Source organism: Protopterus annectens, chromosome 10.part0 (assembly GCF_019279795.1).
Source record: "Protopterus annectens isolate FY-2018-M chromosome 10.part0, PAN1.0, whole genome shotgun sequence".
NCBI classification, from domain to species: Eukaryota; Metazoa; Chordata; order Ceratodontiformes; family Protopteridae; genus Protopterus; species Protopterus annectens.
Window position 1 is genome coordinate 1,605,302,218 of NC_056744.1, and position 25,830 is coordinate 1,605,328,047.

The window sequence follows — 25,830 nt, forward strand, 5'->3', positions numbered from 1 at the left end:
TAGTCATGCTCTGTTCACTTGAGCCATAGGTACTGTTTTATCTTTCTAAGTCATTGGAGGTGGTAGTTAAGTCATTTATCCCAAGTGTTGTAGCATTTCTAGTGGCATAGAAGGATAAAGCTCTGACCATAGTTCAGGTGGCCAGAGTTTGGTTAGCTCTGGTGCTTTATGGTGAGACAGGGATTATCTGCATGCTTATTAGGGGGTGGCTTGGGGGCCTAGAAACATGCTGATCATTACTAGATAACACCAGGCTGGGGAGCTGGGGGTGGAAGGATAAAGAAGGCATGAATGCTTTATAAGACCTATGGCAGGGACATGGGCTTGAGGTTACTCATCATTGCCTGACTAGCCAAGATGAGAATGATTTTGGCACACTAGGAGGAGGGGGCTTGGGGCTGTAGACAAAACCCTCCCTGCAAGCCACAGTATGATGGTTCCTTACCCATTCCCTGCTCTAGTCATGGTGCCTTGGCACCTAGTACCCCTTTGGATATCCCACACATAGGAGATTGGGGTCCCCATGAATGGGGACCTTGAAAAATAGGGAGATCCTCCTGGCATGGGTACACTGGTGAGACACCAGGATTTTGGGACACAGTAGCAGAAATGATAGGGGCTGGTCACTAAGGAAGCCTGACATCAGCTGTTGCAGGAAACAAAAAAGATTTACCCAAAAATAAACAATTACAAATGGGAGTTTGGTGGTAATCTATACTCTAGACTGGTGTAAACTGGGTATAGTGCACTGTTTTAAACAATTACAAATGGGAGTTTGGTGGTAATCTATACTCTAGACTGGTGTAAACTGGGTATAGTGCACTGTTTTGATGTGAATTCATGATAGATGTAGTTATATCTTATAAAATTATTAATATGGAAAAAGTTACAACAGATAAATTAATCAAAGCTGAATGCACTCTGAATAATAACTAAAGTGAACAAAATAACTAATGACATAATACATTAGTCTCCAAAAAGAACAGTAGTATGTTCTCTCTGTATGCATCTCTCTCTCTTTCTGTACAGTAATAACATATATTGTACAGGTCTCTGAAATGGTCGTTGCTACTCCAACTCTACCCACAGAGAAGATATGCCATTGGATGTTATCTCCTTCTTTCAAATTGGCTGTCTAACAGCATGAAGATTATTAATGCTCCTGTGTCTCTGTCACTTTACCTATTTTTGTGTAATTATTCAGTCTTCAATAACTAACTTAATTTAGATCAGACAAATAGGGAGATGGAGCCTGCCATGGCAATCAGTGTTTGCAAAGCTGAGTTGTGAACTAATCCCGAACAGGTCTCGTTCCCATTGCAGGACACGAGTGCATGCAGAAAGAGACGCATACACACACGCATGCACCACATCTTTTGGATGTAAAAGTACTGGAGTACCCAGTGAAACCCACACAGACACAGGAAAGATGTTCAGGCTTTACACAGAAGGCACCCCATTGGAGACCTGTACTGGGGAACTAAGTGGAGTGAGCTAAAAACACTAACTGCTATGTCACTGTACTGCTTACGTATGTATCATCAGCAGCAGTGGCCAGCCCTTTTTTCCCATTTTCAAAATGGGTTTGGTATGTCATGTCAATGTTACCACCTCTATATGCATAATACTTTGATATTGGCATTACATCAGCTGTTATCATCTCTCTATAGGTATGGCTCTTTGATTTTAAGTGTACAGCCTGTTTATTGTTTTGTTTAGTTTCTGTTTGTGGAAGAAAGTGCATACTTGCTGTGCATGAGGAAGAGGACAAAGCATATTTTAGTTAGTGATACATTTGTACAGTCTTAGGATGTGTCCTCCTTGTTGCTTTAAAACAGGGTTCAGGCAGCTTTCCTTGAAGCCAAGTGTTTTGATAACTCAACTAACACAACAGTGCTGTTGCCATGGCAGTACTGACCTCAATCCAGTGTTGCATACAGACACCTTCTTTATTTGCTAGTCAGAAAAGTGACTGACGGACCAGCCATAAAGTCTTTACTTTCATTTTAGCCAGCCACCACCTGTTTGCAAATAATCATCTCACCTTTGTTGGATTTTTTTAAGTCTTTTAAATAGGTGTGTCACAATAATGTGAATTACAAAACAATGTCATGCCAGAATGTTTGTCTGCTAATACAGGAATTCATGAAATGTTTCATCTGTCTACCAGCTGTTTTTGCTTAACTTGTTTTGCAGGTTGGTCAGGGGATTGGATCTTGACTGCATTTTCTTTTGTTGTTCACTCTGAGATTCTCATGTTGTCTTCCTGGGACTCACCCCACCGTTCACCTTCTTGTAAAGTGGGAAGGAAACATAAAAGGCTACAAACCTCCATTCTTACGCACTTGTGTAGTAGTACTGACCAGGAAGCCACAATGTGTGTAATGCCAAATATCAAAATGTTTTCTTATTGCGACTTCCAACATGAATCATGACTGAAAGGGGGTACAGGAGGTATTAATGTATTTAACCCTGATGCGAAGTGGAATGTTTTTCCGTTCCCCAGATTTTCCTCCTTTTGCTACTTCCCCTTAGGACATAGCCCAGATGCGAAGTAAATAGGAACGTTTTTCCGTTCCCCAGATTTTCCTCCTTTTGCTACTTCCCCTTAGGACATAGCCCAGATGTGAAGTAAATAGGAACGTTTTTCCGTTCCCCAGATTTTCCTCCTTTTGCTACTTCCCCTTAGGACATAGCCCAGATGCGAAGTAAATAGGAACGTTTTTCCACTCCCCAGATTTTCCTCCTTTTGCTACTTCACCAGGACATAGGCATACCGTGATTTTGGTGTTGTGCACATTTCCTCAAGAAGTTAAAACTAATGACTCACATTCTTTCCCTAGAATTTTTGTTTTGTCTTCTTCCTTGGTCTTAATTTTGTGCTTTAAGGCTAAGTGTCAGATTGAATGTCAACCTCCTCAGTCATTCTAAGTGAAAAAGAGCTGTACAGTGCATGGCCATTGCTTTCTTTCCCAGATTTTCTTCTGATGTCCTTGACTTAATGCTAATGGTCACTGATGTGAACTGGTACTTTGCTTTCCTGTTGATAAGCTGTTTGCATATTAAATTTTTACCAGACTCTGGGCCAGCGAGAATTTGCACTGTGAAGGTATCCTTCTACAGGTTGCAGTTGTCATAAAGATTAAGTTTTTTCTAGTCTCACTTGCAGTGTCCTCATCCCCCAAAGTGGCTGTTAATGGTTGCTGGTAGTTTTCCTTGTGACAGTAGTATCATCAGCACATAGTAACATCCCGGACTTGTTGCCAATGGAAATTCTCATTTCTTACCAGTCATGTAACTGTCTTAGCCTGATCTGACCTCTCTACCTCACCAAAGTGGTGCACAGGAATTATTTCACAACCCAGGTTCTATGCCTGCGTAAGCTAACAGGAACTGTGTTGCGGATAACCTAACAGAAGGTAGCATGTGTGGATCTAATATGCTTAAGAAAGTCCTGCTTAAGTAGTGGACCATTTCTACAAGTTTCAAACAAATGAGCTGAAGTTAAAGACTTTGGTGGAGGCTTAACTAACTGCAACATCACACTACCTTGGGGAGGCTGTCAACTTTTACAGAAATGTTCCAGTGCTCAAGTGGTTTTCACTTAAGCATATAGTGAAGTTGGTATATATACACTGCATAGTTGATTCCCTTTGTTGACTTGTCAGTACTACACCTACATAGCTGTTAAATATGGAATATGCAGAAATGTACTTGAGGTGTTGCTGGGACAAAGGGCAGTAGAGCAGGGGCATGAAGAATGCACATCTTATAAGATGCCTGGGTGATTGTCACTGTAAAACACTGGACTGCCACCATCTGGGGCTCCCAGTGGGCACCAGCATTATTAGGATAACTGTGTATAAAGAGGCATGTAGTATGTTGTAGTGCTGCTTTTCAATGTCTTACACAAGCAGGTTATTTCATTTGATAAGGACAGTTCAGGCACCCCTGTTTAATATTTAAATTATCTGCCTCCTGTGCCATGAAAACCATGTTTGGCCTGTAGTTTTTTTCTCTTTCCTTGATTTAATTTAGAGGTTCTTTTCTCTTTCCCTTTCTCTGTCTCTTTCACAAATGTAACAGTTGAACTGCCATATAAGTAATCTCCAAATAACCACCACCCTTTGCTTGATGAAATGACTCCTCATTTGGTCCTCTTTCATAAAATTATACTTGTTTGTTTTCAGGGTGACGTAGGTGATTTCCTACACATGAATGGCATAGTTAGCCGCCATATGGTATGCAAGTGTAAACTATAAGAATTAAACCTGGGGTTTGCGTAATGTAAGAAATATTTAGTATGGCAACCAGTAAAGTATGTCTTTAGCATTTTTTCATAGCATGATCCCTTATTTGGTAATATTAAAAAAAAAAAAATACCCTTTTCAGATTTTATATATATATATATATATATATATATATATATATATATATATATATATAAACTGCAGTGGTGGTGCTGCGGTAGCATTGTCGCCTCAGCTAGAGCGTCTTCTGTGTGGAGGCATACGTGAATGGGGCGTGCCTTCATTGAAGGTTGTGCATCAGGGCTGGTAACCCAGTACGTAAAAATCCACAACCAATCATTAGCAGACCGGAGTTCCGCTGTGGCGACCCCTAACCGGGAAAAGACAAAAGACACAAACTATATATATATATATATATATATATATATATATATATAAATAAAATCATAAGCTACTTGGATCTATTATGTATGTGCTTTTTCTTTATGATGGTGCTTATAATACGTCCTTACCTTGTTTTATGCCCATTTGGAGAACATAAAAGAGTTGTTTATGTAACAAGTTACTATTCATCAGAGCCGCTATTCTGGTCTGATACTTGGTGATAACTGTGACGTCCCCACTCTGGGCCAGTAATCAAAGAGCCTGAATCCTCACCACTGACGCTGGAGAGGGGCATTCACTTGGAACAAAAATGGATGCACCCAGTATTTCTAGATGCAGCTCTCTGCATCAAACACAATTTCCCTTAAGAACACACAGGGAACACACTCGGTCTGGGTGCTGGTTTCTCTCTCTCTCTTTCTCCAGATCCCCAATAAGACTCCCCACTGCTACAGCTGTAGAGTTGAGTCCTCAGCTGAATGTCCAAGCCAAGTCCTTCACCACTGTCTGCAAATCCAATGCTTCATGTCCCTGCTCCCAGCAGATGACACACACACACTCTGAGATTTTATTTGCACACATGCGCGCGCACACACACACACACACACACACACACACACACACACACACACACACACACACGGGAAAGGCTGGCACAGATTTACTAGCTATGCCCCCTTCTGCCCAGACTGTAATGTAGTTACTACCAGCAGACACTCCTAAACCAGCTACTCTAAAGCTCTTACACGGGTACTCAATTATACCGAGTGAAATTAATATTAATACAAATGATAGTGTTTGACCAATGCAGTAAGGCTTTCAGAAGTGGCCACAGAGTCACCAAATCGATATGAGCACTATCAAAAGTTAAAATATTCCCTAAAGGACCAGCCACAATTAAGAGTTTAAATATATATAATAGTAAATAATAAAAGAACATGAAAATACTAAATATATATTTACAATAAACACCATAGTTTCATGTCATAGGAAATATTAATAACACAGATGAACAGATTCACACAGATACAGGAAAACAATACTTAACTTATCTCACTATATTATTTTCCTGACTGATCTAAAGAATTACTAGTCACTGGTCACTTACTAGAGCAAGGCAAGGTGTAGTAGGTGAGGGGTCTCTCTTTTTCAAGTTCCAAAAACAGACTGCTCTGAGACTTCAGTCTCACCTAGTATTAAAATATCATTTTGGTGATGGATTACAGAATTACATTATGTACATCTGGTCATCTGACGTCTGGTTCCCATGTTACCCCTTGGCTAGAAGCTACCATGATTTAGCACATATGTGTTACAATGTTGTTGTGCCTTTCAGCTTTTTCCTGGTTAGGGGTCACATACATACATACATACATACATATTGTGTTTACTCTTGCTCTAGAATTTGTAAGATCCATTGACAAGCCCATTACTTTGCTGCTTTCAGGTCATTTGTAGCTGGTCCCAAGTAGTTCTGTGATGTGATCTAAATTCTTTGTGCTACCATGGTCACATGTGGTATATGTTCTTTGTGGTTCACTGTTACAGTCATTACTGAAGGGTTCTTCCTGCTGGCAGCAGCCCTCGATCGGCCAGAGTCCCAAAGTCGGGTCTGACGTCGGCTGAAGTCGCTCCTGCCCTGACGTCAGTTCGCAAGGATTATAAAGACCTCATCCGACGCCATTTTCCCCAGTCTTTCTTGCCGTGCGGTGCCCGTAGCAAAGCAGTTCGCAAGTGTCGGTCAGCCGACTCCTGTTTATTTTTGGTGGCTTTTGAATTGAAGACTTCTTCTTTTGAGCTAAGTACCCGATTGTGGAAACCTTTTTCTTGCTCCAGTCCGATGTCAGAAAAAGTTAACTGTATTTCTTGTGGGAAACAAATACCTCATAAGGATTTTCACTCTTACTGTATACCTTGCTTAGGTCCTGACCATGATGTAGCTAATTGTAGGTTTTGTGCTAAGTTTAATCAACGCACTATTAGGCGTAGGTATGATTTTGCCTTCCATTATTTTGGAAAAATATTTAATTACAATATGTCGTCGGAGTCTTATCTGGCTACTGCAGTGTATAAGAGGTGCAAGGATAAGGACAGGCCTCCGAGGTCCAAAGTGGACGACTTTATTCAACCAGAGCCAGTTGCCGGTTCGTCTGTCATCAGTGTGGTGCTTTTGCAGCCCCTGTCGTCCGCCACTTTTGAACTGGTTGCCTGTACCGACTCCCGTGAGGAGCCGATGGGGCCTTCAGACTTTTCAGGGATTGGACCTCCGAATATTGCTCCCTCAGATGGGTCCGGAGCCGCTGTGCAGGCACCGGCTTCTGAGGGGGTTTTTAGGCCTACACAGCTTCATGTACAGGTGACTCCAGTTTTGCAGTCAAGGACAAAGGTAAAGACTAAGCAGCATGCACAGGCACCTTCTGTTCAGGGCCCTAGACCTCAAAGACAGATGCTTAGAATGGCTGAAGACCTGTTAACTATGATCAGGGGTTCTCATCCCCCTCCTGACAAAAGACCTAGGCTAGAACCAGATTATGATTCCTCAGATCAAGTTTAGATTTCTTCTGCTTCTTCCTCTGAGCAGGATTATTCCTTCCCTCCTTATGAGGATTCTGATGCTGAAGAATCCCTTCCTTCGGCCTCTCCTCCTGAGGATTATTCATTTGGGGAAACTTTGCATGACATGAGAGAGCATTTTCACTGGGAAGGGCAGGAATACTCTGAATCTAAGAAAAGGCTTAGGGATTTTCTTCTGCTTCCACAGCATAGACCCCTGGCTATTCCCCCTGTATTGGACATTGTGGATGATGTTTTTACAGAGGCATCTCTCTCTCCTGATTCTTTTCCTCCTGCTCCTGTCAAACCGGATAGGTATTATAGGGTTCCAGATTCCCACAAATATCTTTTTAAGAATCCTTTAGCTGATCCAGAAACTATTTCTCAGGGCCCTAAGGGTGTTAAAGCGGCCTCTGCTAAGAATCCTATTCCCTCTGACCGAGAGTCCAGAGCCTTGGAAAGATGGGGCAAAAAAGTTTATACCTCTGCTACATTGTCTATTAGAGCTTTGAATTGTCAATTTCATATGTTAAAATATCAGCAATACCTTTTGTCTGTGTTAAAGCAAAAGATGTCTGCTGTTTCTGGTGGTGCAGACAATAAGGAATTACAGGATTTATTGCATGCTACTGAGCAGGTGGGTAAACATACCCTGCACTGTGGTTTTGATTCTTTGGTGGCTTCTTGCAGGGCTGCAGCAACTGGCACAGTTATTAGAAGGCATGCTTGGTTAAAGGAGCAAAGTTTGCCTGAGCAGGTTAAAGCAAAGCTTTTAGATGCCCCTTTGCAACACAATGTTCTGTTTGGGGCTAAAGCTGAGGAAGTATTGAAGAAAATGGAAGACGAAGCCAAATCTATTCAGACAGTTAAAGATTTTCTACAGGTACAACCCCCTAGATTTAGCAGGAATTGGCCAGCTAAAACTTGGTCCTTTCCTAGCTCGGCCAGACCTCAGAGGGGCAGATAAAGGCATTCCAGAGGTAGAGGTCAGGCACAGCCCCCTTTCAGAAATAAGCAGTGGAGTGCCCCCTCTCCCAAGGGAGGGGAAGATAGGTCACAACCTTACAGGAAACAAGTCATTATGACTCTCCATTACTAGCTCCAGGGTTCCCCTCCTGGATGCGCCTTTGGGAGGAAAAATCTCTCTTTTTTATCACAATTGGAGTCGCATAACCCAAGACAAATGGGTTCTGGACGTAGTTTCCAGGGGTTACAGGTTTCATTTCCATACCTTGCCAAAATCAAATGGATGGCCATATCTGCCAAAGCATCAGTGGGCAGAGGCACAATGGGAAGTTTGGTCCCTCATGGATATGAGGGCCATAGGTTTGGTACCAGATTCAGAAATGGGGCAAGGGTTTTATTCAAGACTTTTTCTGGTTCCCAGGAAGGAAAGCGCATGAAGACCAATCCTGGACCTTTCCATATTGAACACCTTCCTAGAATTTCCAAAATTCAAGATGCTGTCTCTGCAGCAGCTGCTGCCTATGCTGAGCAAGAATGCTTGAATGGTGACTTTGGACTTGAAGGAGGCTTACCTGCATATTCCCATACGGAAAGAGTGTAGAAGGTACCTGAGATTCAAAGCGGGCTCGAGGCATTACCAATTCTCTGTGCTGCCCTTTGGCTTATCTACTCCACCCAGGGTCTTTACAAAGTGCCTGGCACCAGTAATGGCATTTAGAAGGGAATTCAAATATACCCTTATCTGGACGATTGTCTCATTCAAGCGGACGACAAGAAGACTTTACTTCAGCATCTAGCATTTGTGCAGCATCTTCTCTTGTGCCTAGGGTTCACGGTGAACCTAAAGAAATCAAACCTGGTGCCCATGCAGCAAATTACTTTCCTGGGTGCGCTTCTGAGCAGTATAACCCAGATGGCTTATTTGACACCAGACAAAAAAGTGCAACTGGCTTCTTATTTCAAAAATCTTGCTTTAGTGAGTCAGCTGTCTGCAAGAAAAATTCTGCAGGCTCTGGGTTACATGGCATCCTGCATTCTGTTAATACCATATGCAAGGCTGCATATGAGGAATATACAGTGGTACCTCAAGAGTGTGTATGGTCTCAGCATTGCCACAGTTTGGAAACCGTGATCGCAATTTTGCCTTGTCTCCGGCAGGAGTTTCTTTGGTGGGCCGAGGCCTGTCTCCAGAACATGGGGAGGCCTTTCTGTCCCATTCCAGCCAATCAAGTCATAATGATGGATGCTTCAAGACATGCAAGGGAAATGTCTTCAGGGTGCCTGGACAGAGGACCAAATGCATCTGCACATAAATTTGATGGAGATGCTAGCTGCACAGAATGCCCTGACAGCCTTCAAAGATCTTATTCTACCGGGGCAATTACTGATAAAGACGGGCAACACTACAGTGATGTGGAACATAAACAAGCAGGGAGGCTCTCACTCTTACCCCCTGTGTAGATTGGCCATGGCTCTGTGGAACACAGCACTAGCCAGCAAAGTGGACTTACAAGCTCAATCCTGCCAGGAAAGGACAACACTCTGGCAGACAGTCTAAGCAGAAGTCTTTTGGATACACAAATGGATGTTGGAAGTTCGGATATTCAGGATGATAATGGAGGCATGGGGGTGCCCAGACATGGATCTTTTTGCATCTCCCCAAAACCATCAACTTCAAACGTTCTGCATGAGGACCTACCACAAGCTAGCATGGAAAGTGGATGCCCTTTCATTCAGTTGGAAGCACCTCTCAGTATATGCTTTTCCTCCTTTGCCTCTTCTACCTCGGATACTTCTGAAAATCAAACAGGACAGACTGCAAATGATTTTACTGGCTCCCAACTGGCCTCGGCAATTCTGGTATTCCACCCTGATGAACCTGGCTCAGGGTCCACCCTGGATTTTGCCACAACTTCCACATCTACTGTCTCAACGAGATGGCCAGATCCTGCACAGCCATGTCAAAACTCTGAATCTAGCAGCCTGGCGGATCCAGGGTCTTTAAACAGTTCTACCCTTTCCAAACAGGTACTGGACATAATTCTTGAAGCTAGATGGTCCAGCACTAGGAAATCTTATGCAGGTAAATGGAAAAGATTTTGCTCCTGGACTCAGGCCCGGGGTTTTGATTCTGCAGTTCCAAACATTCCTCTGATTTTACAATACCTAACAGAGATGTTACATAAGGGCCTATCTTTTTCATCTATCAAAATTCATGCTTCTGCTATTTTTGCACATTATAATACGGATCCCCCAATTTTTTCTTATCCGTTACTTAAGCAATATATGAGAGGGGCTAAGAATATAAGGCCCCATTTAAGAGCACCAGTTCCCACTTGGGATCTCAACTTTGTTTTGGAAAAGTTAACTCTGTCTCCTTTTGAACCTGCAGCTTCCACAGATTTAAAGTTTTTATCATGGAAAACTGCTTTTCTTTTAGCCATTACCACTGCCAGAAGAGTTTCGGAATTGCAAGCTCTCATGGCTGTGGAACCCTTTATTATTTTTCATCAGGACAGGGTGTCCCTGAGGACTAATCCCACCTTTATGCTTAAGGTGGTTTCGAAAGTAGCCTTGAATCAGACTATTCATTTGCCTACCTTTTATCCTAATCCTCAAACTGAAGAGGAAAGTATTTTGCATTCTTTAGATATACACAGGCAGCTTTGTTTTTACCTGGACAGGACCAAGATTTTCAGGAAATCGGACCAATTGTTTGTGGCTTATGCTTCTACTTCACAGGAGAGAGCAATCACTAAGCAGACTATTTCTAAGTGGATTGCCCACTGCATCAAGTTCTGTTACTCTCATCATGGTAAACCTGATGTCCTTCAAGGATGCATCTGCAGTCATTACAAATGGGTTGTCATTCCAAAGTCTGTCTGGGGCCTCGCTGGTGTCGCACTCACCCAGCGTCATAGCTGCAGTTATTCGGTATAAAGGCATCAGCGCCATTTTCCTCAGTCTTTCTGGTCGGTCAGATCCAGAGATTACTAACTCTTTCTTGCCTCAGCCGATGTCAGAGAAAGTGAATAATTGTTTATCTTGGGAAACAACCTACTGTATACATTGTTTAGGCCCAGACGCAGCTTGTCTACTGAACAAATTTTCAGCTCTGATTTTGCCTACATTATGCGACAATGCAAGAAACCATGCCTTCTACCGAGGCCTCCTCTAACCTGGTAGAATCAGCTTCTGAAATCCAGCCTTCTGTTATGTTTCTCAGGAATTATCAGACACAATTCCCTGGATATTTCAACCGGCCTCCTGCAGCCATGTCTATTAAGGCCTTTGCCAGGGCTAAAGCAGCCAAAGCTTCAAAAACTGTGCCTCACACAGGCCCAGCACTTGCTCTCATATGCTTTCTTTGGCTGAGGATTTAATTTCTTATCCCAGCCTCATCCAGACAGGTCCTCTCTCCCACCTCCAGAAATGAACCAGTATCCACTGATGGTTCCTCTGATGAATCAGAACATACAGACCTTCCTGTGGCTTCTTATTCTCGAAGACTCTGATGCGGAAGAGTCCATTCCTTCAGCCTCTCCACCTGAGGAATTTTCCTTTGGGGAAACCTTGCATGCTATGAGGGAACAATTTCAGTGGCAAGGCCAATATTTCTCAGACTCCAGAAAAAGGCTTAGAACCTTTCTACATTTGCCACAACATAGGCCTTTAGCTATACCTCCAGTTCTTTCTGTTGTAGATGATGCATTTAATGATGCTTGCACTGCTCCTGATTCATTACCAAGCCCGATAGGTTCTACAGGGTCCCGGACACTCATCACCATTTATACAAGGCTCCTTTTGCAGATCCAGAGACTATCACCCAGGGCCCTAAAGCTGTAGCTGCTACTTCTACTAAAACCCTCCTCTGAAAGGGAATCCAGGTCCTTAGAGAGATGGGGTAAAAGTTTACACTTCTGCTACCTTGTCAGCTAGGGCTTTGAACTGCCAATTTCATATGATTCAATATCAAGAGTTTATGCTTGACCAGTTAACTAAAAAGCTTTCCTCTGAAGAATCTTTAGATAAAAAATATGTTCAGGAAATGGTACATAACATACAGCAGGTTAGCAACCATTCTTTAAAATGTGGCTATGATGCACTGGAGGCTTCCTTTAGATCAGCCATGACTGGCACAGTTATTAGGAGACATGCATGGTTGAAAGAACAGGCATTACCAGACCATGTCAAATCAAAGCTTTTGGATGCACCCATGGACAAGGTCAATTTATTTGGTTCCCCTGCTCAGCAGGTACTAAAAGATGGAAGAAAATCTGTACAAACGGTGAAAGATTTCTTACAAGTTCAACCTCCAAGGTTTAGCAGGAACTGGCCCTCCAAGAATTGGTCCTTTCCGGACTCCTCAAAGGCTCAGAGAGGCAGGAATAGGCGTTCAAGAGGCAGAAACCAATCCAGGGTGCCTACAGGGGACGCCAATGGCAAGGTAACAACCAGCAGCCACCACCACTACAACACCTCAATCACAGTGACTTGTCAGTGGCACCACCTACCAGGGAACAACTAGAAGCACCTTTAGCGGAAAAATTAACCTTATTTTCAAAAACTGGCATTGCATCACAAGGAAAATGGATTTTGCAAACTATAGACCAAGGTTACAGGTTCCATTTCCATACTCTACCAGGGAAGAGAGGAATGCCAAACCTACCACCTACTCAAAGGACAGAAGCTCTAAAACAAATATCTCCGCTATTAAGAATGAGAGCTGTGGAAAAGGTACCATCTATGGAGCAAGGAAAGGGATTTTACTCCAGACTCTTCCTGGTACCAAGAAAAGAAAACAAATGGAGACCCATTCTAGACCTGTCCACTTTAAACACATTCCTTATTGTTCCAAAATTCAAAATGCTGACCCTACAGCAGCTTCTTCCCATGCTGGGCAAGGAGTCTTGGCTGGTAACTCTAGATCTCAAGGAGGCATACCCATAAGACCAATTTGCAGAAGATACCTCAGATTTCTTGCAGGATCAGAGCATTATCAATTTTCAGCATTGCCAGAGTGTTCACGAAATGCCTGGCATCAGTAATTGCTCATTGCAGACTTCAGGGAATCCAAATTTATCCCTACCTGGACGACTGCCTGATACAAGCGGACAACAAAAGCAAGCTAGCAGAAGACTTACAAAGAGTCATTTACCTGCTGCAAGCCTTGGGATGTACAGTCAATATAAAAAAGTCAAGGCTGATTCCATCCCAAAGAATAACCTTTCTGGGTGCAGAGCTGGACACATCAAAACAAATGGCATTCCTAACTGCAGAAAAGAAAGAGCAACTACCTCTCTACTTCTTGGCATTAACAAAGCAGAACCACCTAACTGCAAGAAAAGTACTGCAAGCTCTAGGCTTCATGGCATCCTGCATAATTCTGGTCCCTAATTTGTGGTCCCAACACAAGCACAGCCTAGAAACCAAAATCCCAATAATCCCATGCCTGAAACAAGAGTTCCTGTGGTGGGCTCAGGCCTGTCAATCAAGGATTGCCCTTCTGCAACAGCCAACCAAGCCAAACCATCACGACAGATGCCTCAGACCTCGGGGGGGGGCACACATGCTGGGCAAGTGCATACAAGGCTTATGGACTCAAGACCAACACATAAATCTAAAGGAAATGCTGGCAGTAAAATTGGCAATCCAGTCATTCAGACCATTTCTCCAAGAAGGTCAGTTGATGATAAGGACAGACAACACCACAGTTATGTGGTACATCAACAAACAGGGAGGCACCCATTCATATCCTCTATGCCGGCTGGCACTGGACTTATGGGATGTGGCCCTGAGCTACAACATTCAGTTAAAGCAATTTTGTACCGAAAAGAAAACATTCTAGCAGACATATTAAGCAGAACAACCACAGATGCCCACGAATGGATGCTTCATCCGGACATCTTCAAATGGGATTACCACAAATAGACTTGTTTGCATCCCCATTCAATCACCAGCTAAAGAAATTCTGCAACCCACTTGCTTGGAAGGTGGACTCCTATCTTTCAGTTGGAAAACCTGACAGCAATTTCCACCACTTGCTTTGATGCACAAGGTGCTTCTGAAGATCAAAGAGGACCGCCCAAGGATCATCCTGATAGCTCCAGACTGGCCAAGACAACATTGGTACCCATTGCTGAGGAGCATGTCAACAAATATGGACACTACCCCTAATCCCATTACTGTTAACACAGAACAACTACAACATCCTGCATCCAAACCTGAAAACTCTGCAGCTAACTGCCTGGAACATTACATAACAGAAAATAACCCAAATTTATCCCAAAGGGTTAAAGACATAATCCTGGAGGCTCACAGACCTTCAACAAGAAAGAATTATGCAGCAAAATGGAAAAGATATCTCATTTGGAGTACTGCAAAGGGAGAAGATGTGACTCTGGTAAACATGGCCAACATCCTAGAGTACTTGGCAGAGCTCTTCCACACAGGCCTGTCCTATTCTTCCATCAAGATACATGCATCCGCTATTTCAGCACAATACAGCTTGGATCCTCCTGTCTTCTCTCATCCCCTGCTCAGACAGTTTCTGAGAGGAATTAAAATGTAAAACCTCCCAGGAAACCACCATTGCCAGCATGGGACTTGAACTTTGTGCTAGAAAATTGACACTCCCTCCTTTCGAGCCAGCAGCAACAGCAGAATTACAATACTTATCCTGGAAGACTGCTTTCCTGCGAAGGGTCTCTGAACTACAGGCATTAATGGCAGTGCAACCCTTCCTGATCTTCCATCAAGATAGAGTGTCCATGAGAACAAATCCTACATTTATGCCTAAGGTGGTATCCAGAGTGTCATTAAATCAGGCTATCCACCTACCTACATTCTTCCCAAACCCACAGAACAGGAGAAAGACTTTTGCATACCTTGGATGTACACAGACAGTTACGCTACTACCTGGACAGGACTAAGTCCATAGAAAAACTGACCAGCTTCTGGTAGCATATGCCACAGGAAAGGAAGGAAAAATTTCAAAACGGACAATCTCCAAATGGATAGGAAATTGCATTAGATTTTGTTACTCCTACCATGGAAAGAGAACATCAGGCCTCACTCCACAAGGGCTACAGCCACTACCACAGCTTTCAAGGACATTATAGAGGCTGCTACTTGGACCTCCGTGCATACATTTGCCAAGCATTACAATTTACCTTTATACTCTAGATCCAGGTTTTGCCACTGCTGTTTTGCAAGGGATCCTAGTTACACCATAATCTCTACTCTTTCCTCCTCCCTTGTTTAGCTATGGTATTCTACCCATTTGTAATGACTGTAGATGCATCCTTGAAGGACATAGTACAGTTTTGTACCTACCATAAATGTAGATGTCAATGCATCTGGTCAGGATTACCACCCACCCTTCCCTCTGAGGTACCCTAGGGTATTTGCCAGCCTTCAGCTAGCTTGGGGATCTATTATGGTGTATTTGTTTGTATATATGTACATACATGCTTATTTTTGTGTTTGTCTCTACTATTTGGAATCATTGGCATTTATCCAAATTTAGCCTTCCAAGAGGGCACCTGGCATCTGGGGCAAGAAACACTGAGGAAAATGGCGTCAGCTGATGCCTTTATACCCGAATAACTGCAGCTATGACGTCGGGTGAAGTGCGACACTAGCCGAGGCCAGACCCAGACTTTGGAATCCGGCCGACTGAAGGGCTGCCTGACGACAGGACAACCCATTTGTAATGACTGCAGATGCATTCCTATCGGACATCTACATTTATGGTAGGTACAAAACTGTAATTTCCTGTTAATGTCAGAACACATTCTACCAGAGTTACTGCCACTTTTGCAGCTTTTCTCAGTGGAGTTCTTACTAAGGAGATTTTAGAAGCTGCAACTTGGAGTTCTGTGCATACTTTTTCTAAGCACTACAACCTCCCTCTCTATTTAAATCTAGGGCAGGCTTTGTCTCTGCAGTCCTGCAGGGTTTTGTGGCTGCCCCTTCTGTTCCTTCTCCATCCACCCTTTCTTAGCTTTGGGATTCAATCCTACAGTAATGACTGTAACAGTGAACCGCGAAGAACATAGTATAGTTGTGTACTCTTACCATAAATGTAGATGTTCGAGTATGTTCACTGTTACAGTCTGGGTCACCCTCCCTCCTATTCCCTCTTTTGTTGTTCTTTGAGTGCTGTCTGTGTCTCCGTGACATTTCTTTTTTCTCTGAGGTATTTTTGCTGGTGATATTTGGGAATGTTCTGGTTTATGTTTGCTTATTCTTTTGATTAAGCTTTTGGCCTTTATTTTTGGGCACCTGACATCTGGGGCAAGAAAACCTGGGGAAAATGGCATCGGCTGAGGTCTTTATACCCCTGGCGCACTGACGTCAGGGCAGGAGCGACTTCAGCCGACGTTGGACCTGACTTTGGGACTCTGGCCGATCGAGGGCTGCTGCCAGCAGGAAGAACCCTACAGTAATGACTGTAACAGTGAACATACTCGAACATCTACATTTATGGTAAGAGTACACAACTGTACTTTACCATGCTTTAACATAACTGGTTTTCTTTCAGTCCTTTGAAAGTATGACTACAATAAAATCCAGCCTTTAGTGGTTGAAAAAAAAGTTACCTGGGATCTATAAAATATCTTTATTACACAACATTTTGTAACTTGCTAGTATATAAATAAAAAATATAAAAAACATGTTTTGTGCAAACAAGGCAAAACTGTCTGTCACTTGTGTAAATGCTAGGTAGTAGAAAAAGGATTTAGAATATATTTGTATAGGTTAAGATGTCAAGGTAGATAGCATACACTGCCTTTTATTATTTTTATGCATATTGCAAGTTCAAAAGTTGAGTTTATGCAAAACACTTTTTGAATTTGCATGCTAATATCGACTACTTTCCTCATAAATTATTAAATATGAATGTGTGACTGTCTAGGCCCTGCTGACTGACAAATTTTAATTTTCTTCACACAGTGTGAATGTGGGGTGTGGCCCTGCTGAAGAGCGGATTTTGCTGACTGGACTACATGCTGTGGCAGATATCTACTGTGAAAACTGCAAAACAACACTAGGTTGGAAATATGTAAGTTTAGTTATGTGTTCTTTCGTTTAACCGGAAGGTATAAAAGGATATGTTGTCATTGCATAATTGCTCTTGTCATATGGTCTTGTACATGTTGCAGAGCTGATGGTTTCACTTGGCTAAGAAAGGGCCGTTATCCCACCTTAACACAGTTTTGATTTTTGAGCTTAGGACTTTTGCCAGTTTGGCCTCTGGCTGTCACAGTGAAGTTTTCATTTGTGTTATTTTGCAGCACTTCTGCTCTCACTAGCTACCAGGTAAAAAAATCAACATCTGAAAAGACCCTTTTTCCTGTGCAGAGGGAGGTTACCTGCAGCAGTATCTATAACTGCCACCTAGCTGCAGCTAGTGGTAGCAGAGTGAGCAGTTAGCTGTGACAGGGGGAGAGTAGCTGTCATGTCTGCAAGTTCAACACTGCCACCTGGCAGCTACTGCCGGCAGCACAGTGATGACACGGTGTGCAGTTACCTATTGTAGAGGAACGGCAGCTGCCATATCTGTAACACTGACATATTGAAGCTTCTAGTAGTAGCATGGCAATAGCAGAATAAGCAATAAGTCATCACAGACAGATGTCTGGTACTGCCACCTAGATGATGTCAGTGGTAAAACATTCATGGTAAAGTGAGAGGACAGCTGTCAGATGTAGGGAAGCAGCCATAATTATAACAATACCACCTATCATCTGCCAGTGATAGAAGCTGTCCAGCCAACTCTTATTTTGGTAATTTATATTTGTGTATTAGCATCTCAGTTTTTTTTACCAATATTTCAGTGGGTATATCATGAGACACCCAAAAACACAAGAACATGAGAGCTGATAGGATTTAAATAAAGTTTTCAAGTATCATAGTTCAAAGCTTACCCACTTGCTGTATGTACCTTTGGTCGTATCCTTCAGTGTGCTTCTGTCAGCATACTAGGTGCAGTGCTTACACGTTTGGGCATTGTGATGCCCATGATCTTCCATGTTTGACCTCCTTCAATTACATACACATACCTGGCCACGTAAGTGGCTGGGTTGTAACAAGACTTCATTATGGCACTAAATTATGGGCCCCCCTCCCCGGAACTACAATTCTCCTTCCGACCTTCAGAGCTGAACTTAAAAAATTCATCCACATCAAATCAAACAGTATTTATCACACAGCAGGCCACATCACATCAGGGTCTCTCAACCTCTAGCTTTACTCTCTCTCAACTGGTAATAACTGTCCACTTCCCCCACTTGCCAATGCCCTGACTGTCATTACTCCTCAGGAATTCCACCATGATGTTAATTAATGTGAAATGTATATAAATATAATCATGTAAAATGTACATTTCTCTCACAATTCGTGCTCCATCCATTAATTACTACTGTACAGTTTTTGTTGTATACTATTACATTCTGTTATATTTTTTTATATGTACAGCTTACTGCCTTGTTCCACTACTGTTTTCTTTGTGAATTATTTTACCCAACCAGTACCTGCAAATTGTTAGTTGTGATCAGTATACTACCTTGTTAAACAGATGTAAAATAACTAAAACAAAATTAAGTAAATTGAGAAGGTTGTCTTCCTTCCTTCCATACAAGTTGAGAGAATTCTTGAAGTGGTTGTTTTCCTACTAGCTCAGTGCTTGCCTGTCTGCATGAAAACTGTGAAATGTGGCATGAACTGAGAGAGATCAGCTGTCTGCCTGCACCTCATAGTGTAGACATACCCAGCTCTCACCTCTGGATTGTAGACATACCCAGCCTGCACCTCCAGAGTGTAGACATACCCAGCCCGCACCTCCAGAGTGTAGACATACCCAGCCCGCACCTCCAGAGTGTAGACATACCCAGCCCGCACCTCCAGAGTGTAGACATACCCAACTCTCACTTCCAGAGTTTAGACGTACCCAGCCCTCACCTCCAGAGTGTAGACATACCCAGCCCACACCTCCAGAGTGTAGACATACCCAGCCCGCACCTCCAGAGTGTAGACATACCCAGCCCGCACCTCCAGAGTGTAGACATACCCAGCCCGCACCTCCAGAGTGTAGACATACCCAGCCCGCACCTCCAGAGTGTAGACATACCCAGCCCGCACCTCCAGAGTGTAGACATACCCAGCCTGCACCTCCAGAGTGTAGACATATCCAGCCCACACCTCCAGAGTGTAGACATACCCAGCTCATATGGGGCTATGCTCTCTGCTGTGAAAAGTACCAGCTCACATGAGGCTATGTGCTTATAGAGCAAAGCCAGATGGTGTATCCCAGACTAAATAATTGTGTTGAATGGGAAAGGGCTTTAAAATGCCAAATAAGGCTTAGGGTTTATGACCTATTCAGGGGGCAGACAAAACAGACTTTCTGTGTATCATTCCATGTTGCCAATCTATTTAGGCATCATTTTGAGGTCTGATATACAATGCTAGAGACCAGACCTTGACTAGAAATGTAGACTTTGTTATTGGAGCAGTCAGATGCTGCTAACACTGTTGATGTAAAATATGAGGAAAATTCATTAACTGCGGGCTTTATAGCAAAAAAAAAAATGAGAAGGTATAGAGGTGATATAATACAGGTGCAGATAGTTTTACATAGGAGGGTAACAGTGAATCTTAGGAGGAAAGAGAGAGCAGTGCATTTGTTTCTTGATAATTATATAAGCCCTTATTCAAGTTACAAACTGTATGCTTATTTTGAGGTTTACAGTATGACATTAAATGCCCCACCTGTTTCCTGAAGGCTGTTTGCTGCAGGTGATGAAATACATATTCAACATACTCTCTATTTTTTTTTTGTGCTTCACAATGGCATTCTGCTGAGGTCTGTAGTCGAAGTTTTATCTAAAGTTATGCCTAGTTAAATGTAACCTGCACAAACTGCAAAAAAAAATGATTATACATTGTACACTACAGCCAACAGTGATGCAAATTACTTTACCACCTCTCCCACCTCCCCAGGTATTCTACCTAGTGGTTTGTATACCATGACTTATGTCATTAAATCGTGATGAACACCCACCACAAAACCTTGAACTAAAAGCTGTATAAACCCAGAACTACGTTTTGTGATTGTGGACTATAGGCTTACTAGTGATTTCCTGGGAGTTCTCACCCTATTGTAAATTTTCTTTGGATATCTTTGTGTCAGCCACCTGGCAGTGTGAACACTGGCTCAAGGTGATGGTCAGTATTGATGTGACACATAATCCCATTTACAAAATGGGACAAAGGGTGATTATGCCAATTCAGTCTTTGGGTCAGTCTCATTAGGTTCTAAATTATGTGTAAGTAATTTTAAACATATTGTGTTACTGCTGTTTAGACAGTTTTGTACATGTTACAGCAAACAGCGTACACTCTGGAATGGTGTTGTGCCAGTTATACTGACTTGTGTTATTGTTTTTTTACCTTCCCTGGATAGGAACAAGCGTTCGAGAGCAGCCAGAAGTATAAGGAGGGGAAGTACATTATTGAGCTGAGTCACATGATCAAGGACAACGGCTGGGATTAAGTAGTCAGAAAATGCAGGATGGAAGAAATTTGTTTTTCATCACACTTCATTGTGACATCATTCCAAGAACTTGTCTACTTGGCAGACCTGGGTCGGGGATCATTCCCAGTTTCCAAGAGTTATTGACTGTATTATTACTGCATCTCACTAAGCATGTGAAAACGATGAGTGTGTACTGTGGGTGGCACACTTTTTGTGATTGATTGACTGATGGAAGGTAGGGCCTACAAGCTGTACAAACTTCCACCTAACAAGTAAACTATTTTTACGAGGGAGAATGGTTTACTTTGGATATTATCTCACTACGAGAACTAAATATGGGGGTTTGGTGCACATAGTAGATGAGCAGTATGCAAGTACTTCTCAGGAGTTGAACATGGAACTGTTGCAATGATAAAATGCAGATAGACATATCTACACTGATATTTTCTTTGGACTGTTCCTGCTGACTTATTGGAGAAGGAGACATGTCTTAAATGTTCCACCAGTTAGCTTTGTGAGAGAAATTTGCAAAACTACAGGATTACTTATGTTGCTAACCTTGCTGGTTAATGGCTGCATAACTGTGTAGCCCCATTTTTCTGGCACCGTAAGTGGTATGTACTTTGTAGGAGGCCCTGCTTCCTAATGGTTGACTTCCATGTTTAGACATGAAAACACTGAGTCATCTAACCGCAGTGGTGCACATATTTGGCAATGCCATATCTTGCTAAATTGAGGTGTTTCCGTTAGGCTGGCCTTGCGGTGCAATTACAGCTTGGATTTCATCTGATAACTGATTAAAAGCATGGTTGCAACATTTGGAAGTATTTTGTTACTACAGAGACTGACCTTTCCCCAATTCATCTCCTGTCACACTGACTTTCCAAGTAATGTACTAATGGGGATAACTTTTTGCTGTTGCAAGGGCCTAAGATTGGATCTCAATCCAGAGAGACTCATCGTGGTGTTTTACTGGTTTGAACACTGTCTTCTGTCTCAAGCCCTAAAGCTTGAATACCCTGCATGTTGTCTGCTGAATAACTGTTTTTATTTTAAAAAGCCTTAGTTGTTGCACAGCTGAGATTTCATTTACCACATATTATTGTTAGGGTTCCTCTTATTTGTCCCGTATCACCAGTGAACTTGCTGCAGTAGGACCTGTTCCATGAGAAGGGTGGCAAAGTCCACTTGTTGATGATCTTAGATTAATCACCAACTTGTTCTGGAGAGTACCTGACTTTGCAAGAGAGACCTGTATCGGTTGATTATTAATGCAGTGAGAGTATTAGATTCCTGGATTAGGTCACAGAAGCTGTATCCCACCTCAGAGGTTATTAGTTCTGGAGAGTACCTGACTTTGCTAGAGAGAACTGTATCGGTTGATTATTAATGCAGAGAGAGTATTAGATTCCTGGATTAGGTCACAGAAGCTGTCTCCCACCTCACCTCAGAGATTATTAATGTCGAATGTATCTTCTCACTACTACTACATTTCTAGTCACTTTGCTTTCCATTTGCTTCCTTGAATTTTCTTGTCCATCTACAGATTTTGTTTTTTTTTCTTTTCCCTAAAAACTGGAGCTATAATGACATTTTAATTGTGGGAGATAACTAAATAAAGCAGATGTCACAATTGAGTCTTGGCCAGGGGAAGACGATTGTTTTCAATGTTTCTGCTCCGTGTGTAATCGACCTTTTATTACACCCTGCACATAATCTGCTCATAGTTAAGTCATCTTCAGCTGCAATAACACAACTGCATAGGTTAGTACATCTAAAGTTGTACACTGAAAAAAACTTGTTCGCTTGGTTATATTCTCTGCTTAGCAAAAATGCACTTTATCCCCTTGCACAGTGATGTTACCATTTGTTTATACTGTTGTAATTATAGCTTTGTAACACACCACATCCACCTTTAATGTTTTTAGCAAAGGCCAAAGAGAATTTATTTATTACATAACCCAGTCTAGTTGCTAGGACAAGTCTGACACGTTGTTCATTGGGACCAGTGAACCACTGTGGTTTGTTTTGGTAATGCCAACCCCCTTCAATAGTTAGAAATTTGTAAATGTTATCTCCCTTTCCTAGTCCAGACTCTTGAGATGCATGTAGGGAGTCCTGGGTGTAGTATGTTATATATGTCACCCCCCCCCACCAAGACATACACACCTCTTATTAGCCTTCAGTTGACATATGAATAGTAGGAGTGAAGTCTTGAGGGTCAGTAAGAAAGCCCATCCCACTTTCTTTGGAAAGAGAAAAAAATGTTTACAGACTGACATAGTTTACTTGTGGCACCTGTTGACATTTGTTAAAATTATATATCCAAAGGTAACTTCAGATCCCTCGTAGATGCCACTGCTGTCTGTTGTGCTTGTCTTTTTTCCATTTGTAATTTTATTGGTTGTATAGAGTGTATATTTCTGTGTATATGTATAAATATATATATATATATATATATGTATATATATTATATATATATATATATATATATATATATATATATGTATGTATGTATGTGTGTGTGTGTATACATGTATATATGTGTGTGTTTTCAGTGTATTATGAGGACTTACAGCATGAGGAAATACCAGTCCAAACTCTGATTTGCCTGCCATTCTTCTTATGAATCCATATACAAGCAACCTTCACTGGAATGGCCCCATTTCCCAATGCCATCTTGCCTTTACAGGGAACAATCAGTCGATGTTTATTTTAGTGAGATGGGTTCCCCTTGTGACTGCATCATCATTTTCTGCAGGTAGTTCCTCCTTGGCGTGAAAGCAGTGCAGGTTCTTTTAACTTGCACTGCACAAGTTTGGACTTGAGTTTGTAATGTTTCTTCAGAATGACTTGTGAAAATGCTGGTCACATTTTTGTTTGTAAATATTTATTCCTTGTAAAATAATTGCCTGTTTTTCCCCAACACAATGCACTTTTATTTTCTTCTGATTGTACAGTAGTTAGTGCTTTTTGTGTTACTTCTGCTGAGCATGTTCAGATGAGACATGATTTTCCAGATAGAAGGGGTAATACCTTTCTCAACCCTATGCCCTGTATTAAACATAAAGATACTGCAAAATGTGTTGTTCACAGTCCTATTTCAAAATGTCTTTCTTCCAACTGATTTATGGCTCTAGAGGTTGTACTTCATTTTTCCAGAGCTCTGTTCGCTGCAGACTTAAGACGTTTAAATACACCCTGTGCTTTCTAGCTTCATTATTCCCTTACTCCTAATTACTCATGAAGTCTATAGTGTACTTACTAATCCAGATGCAGCTGCTATCCACCCACACCCCAATTCACAAATGAAGCAGTTAAAACATACTTGGAATTTTGCAAAAGATTGCAGAAATTTTGTGATATATATAAAAAAATGGTGTTGACAATAAATTTGCAGCAGCCTCTTGTTCTGAGTTTACTTCAGTCCCACCACAATGCATAATGTCCATGGATTAAAGCACCTGCCTTGATGCCTTGACCATGCATTTCAGTTCCACCCCTTGATTGTCCCCTTTGAAGACTGACCAGTTACTCTGACTGAAATGCTTCCTTTGTGCTGCTCCCCTCACATAATGTAGCTATTTTTCCACTGCAGTAATTAAACCCTTGCCCCTTTTGATGGTATGGGCATGAGTGGAGCTAGGATAAGGGTAAAGGTTAAATGGGGGGGTATTTTTTTGCAGTTAGGACTGGTATCATAAATGTTTTTTTATGAGATGGGTGATCTGTTTGCCTCCTCTGCGTGTGTATTAGAAATGTCAGATGCATGGGTGGAGGTTGATTCAGCCACACTTGCAGTTTTTGCCAATTTCAAAAGTGCAACAAGGCACTCTCCAGGGTTGAACATTAGGCTGTTCTAATGTACACCAGGATGAGCTGGATGCACTCTGTTTCTGGCCTTGTGCCTCACAGCCCCTCCCCCACAATGTGTCAGAACTAATGCACATACTGGCATGCCTTATTGCTTACTTAAATGCTACTCCGCCGATATTCTGTCATTTTGTTCTTCCTGGTTACTGAAAAGAATAATTAAAAACATGGTAACTGCGTAAGGAAAGACTATATATGATTAGAAATTTTGCTGGACTGTGTATCGAAAGGTTACACAAGTCAGAGCAGCTTATTTCAAAACGTTGAAACCGCAGATGGAGTGGTGCACCCCACATGCAGGAACTAGTGGGCCTAAGATGTTTCACACTAAAAATGTTTAGAAAAAGATCTCTACATTTATGTGCAAACTGCATCCCCCATTTATTTCTTTTTCAACACATTAAGTTGTTTACATATTTGGTTATCCACCTCTGTGCTGGTTGTGCAGAGTGTGGCATCTCTGTTACAGACACCTAACATCAGCTGTCACAGCTTGAAAAAGTGCCATCAACTTTCTGAAAAAGCCAGTCTTTGCAGTTTCCGTAAAGGGACAGAAATGACTACAGTCCTTTGTTAAGACCACTTTTCAGCCCCACATTCATTCTTTTAATAACACTAGCAGCATTTAACAGAGATCACTTTATGGGCTAAGGGACTTTTAACTCTTCTGGGATTTATATGCCAAGCTGTTGGCAAACCAGGGTGATGTTCATCGTGTTACACTGCTGCAGTCATTACACTTGGGTTATCCTGCCGTCAGGTGGTCCTGCAGTCGGCCAGAGTTCCAAAGTCTTGGTCTGGCGTCGGTTGCTGCCGCTTCTTTCTTGACGTCAGTGTGCCAGGGGTATATAAGATGCATCCGGGGTGTTTTGGGAAGTGTCAGCTGTACTATTTATTTGAGGATGGCTTTATTGAGGGCCACTGTAATAGGCAGCATATTCGTAATGAATCCACTTTTATGTTCGACACAGCAACATTTATACAGCAACATTTATACAACTTTTTTTCTTTCGTTCTCCAAACAGTTGGCAATAATTACTCTCTTCGATATAGCAGGAATTAACTCTTGCTCTGTATTGGAAACATTGTCACATGACTCTGACATAAAGTGCATTTGCCCTAGACAGTTAAAAAACGGGCTTGGAGGGTTTTATTGTGAGAAAGAACTATGTGTACCTGATTTTGGTTACACTGTAGGAAAAGCACATTCGAGCCATTATACGTACCTCTCAACCTCTTGGAGCAAAAAATCTGGACAAAGTC

At 42.1% G+C, this 25,830-nt stretch overlaps 1 protein-coding gene across 1 annotated transcript in view; it reads left to right on the forward strand.

The window, feature by feature from the left end:
* The window catches only part of YPEL3 (yippee like 3), a 75,351-nt gene extending 52,217 nt beyond the window's left edge, over window positions 1–23,134 (forward strand). Inside the window, exons 4-5 of the mRNA XM_044086279.1 lie at window positions 17,112–17,220; window positions 20,623–23,134. Coding sequence (XP_043942214.1) covers window positions 17,112–17,220; window positions 20,623–20,712 — 199 coding nt within the window. The 3' untranslated portion in view covers window positions 20,713–23,134. The remainder of the gene's footprint in view (window positions 1–17,111; window positions 17,221–20,622) is intronic.
* The last annotated feature ends 2,696 nt before the right edge of the window (window positions 23,135–25,830 follow it).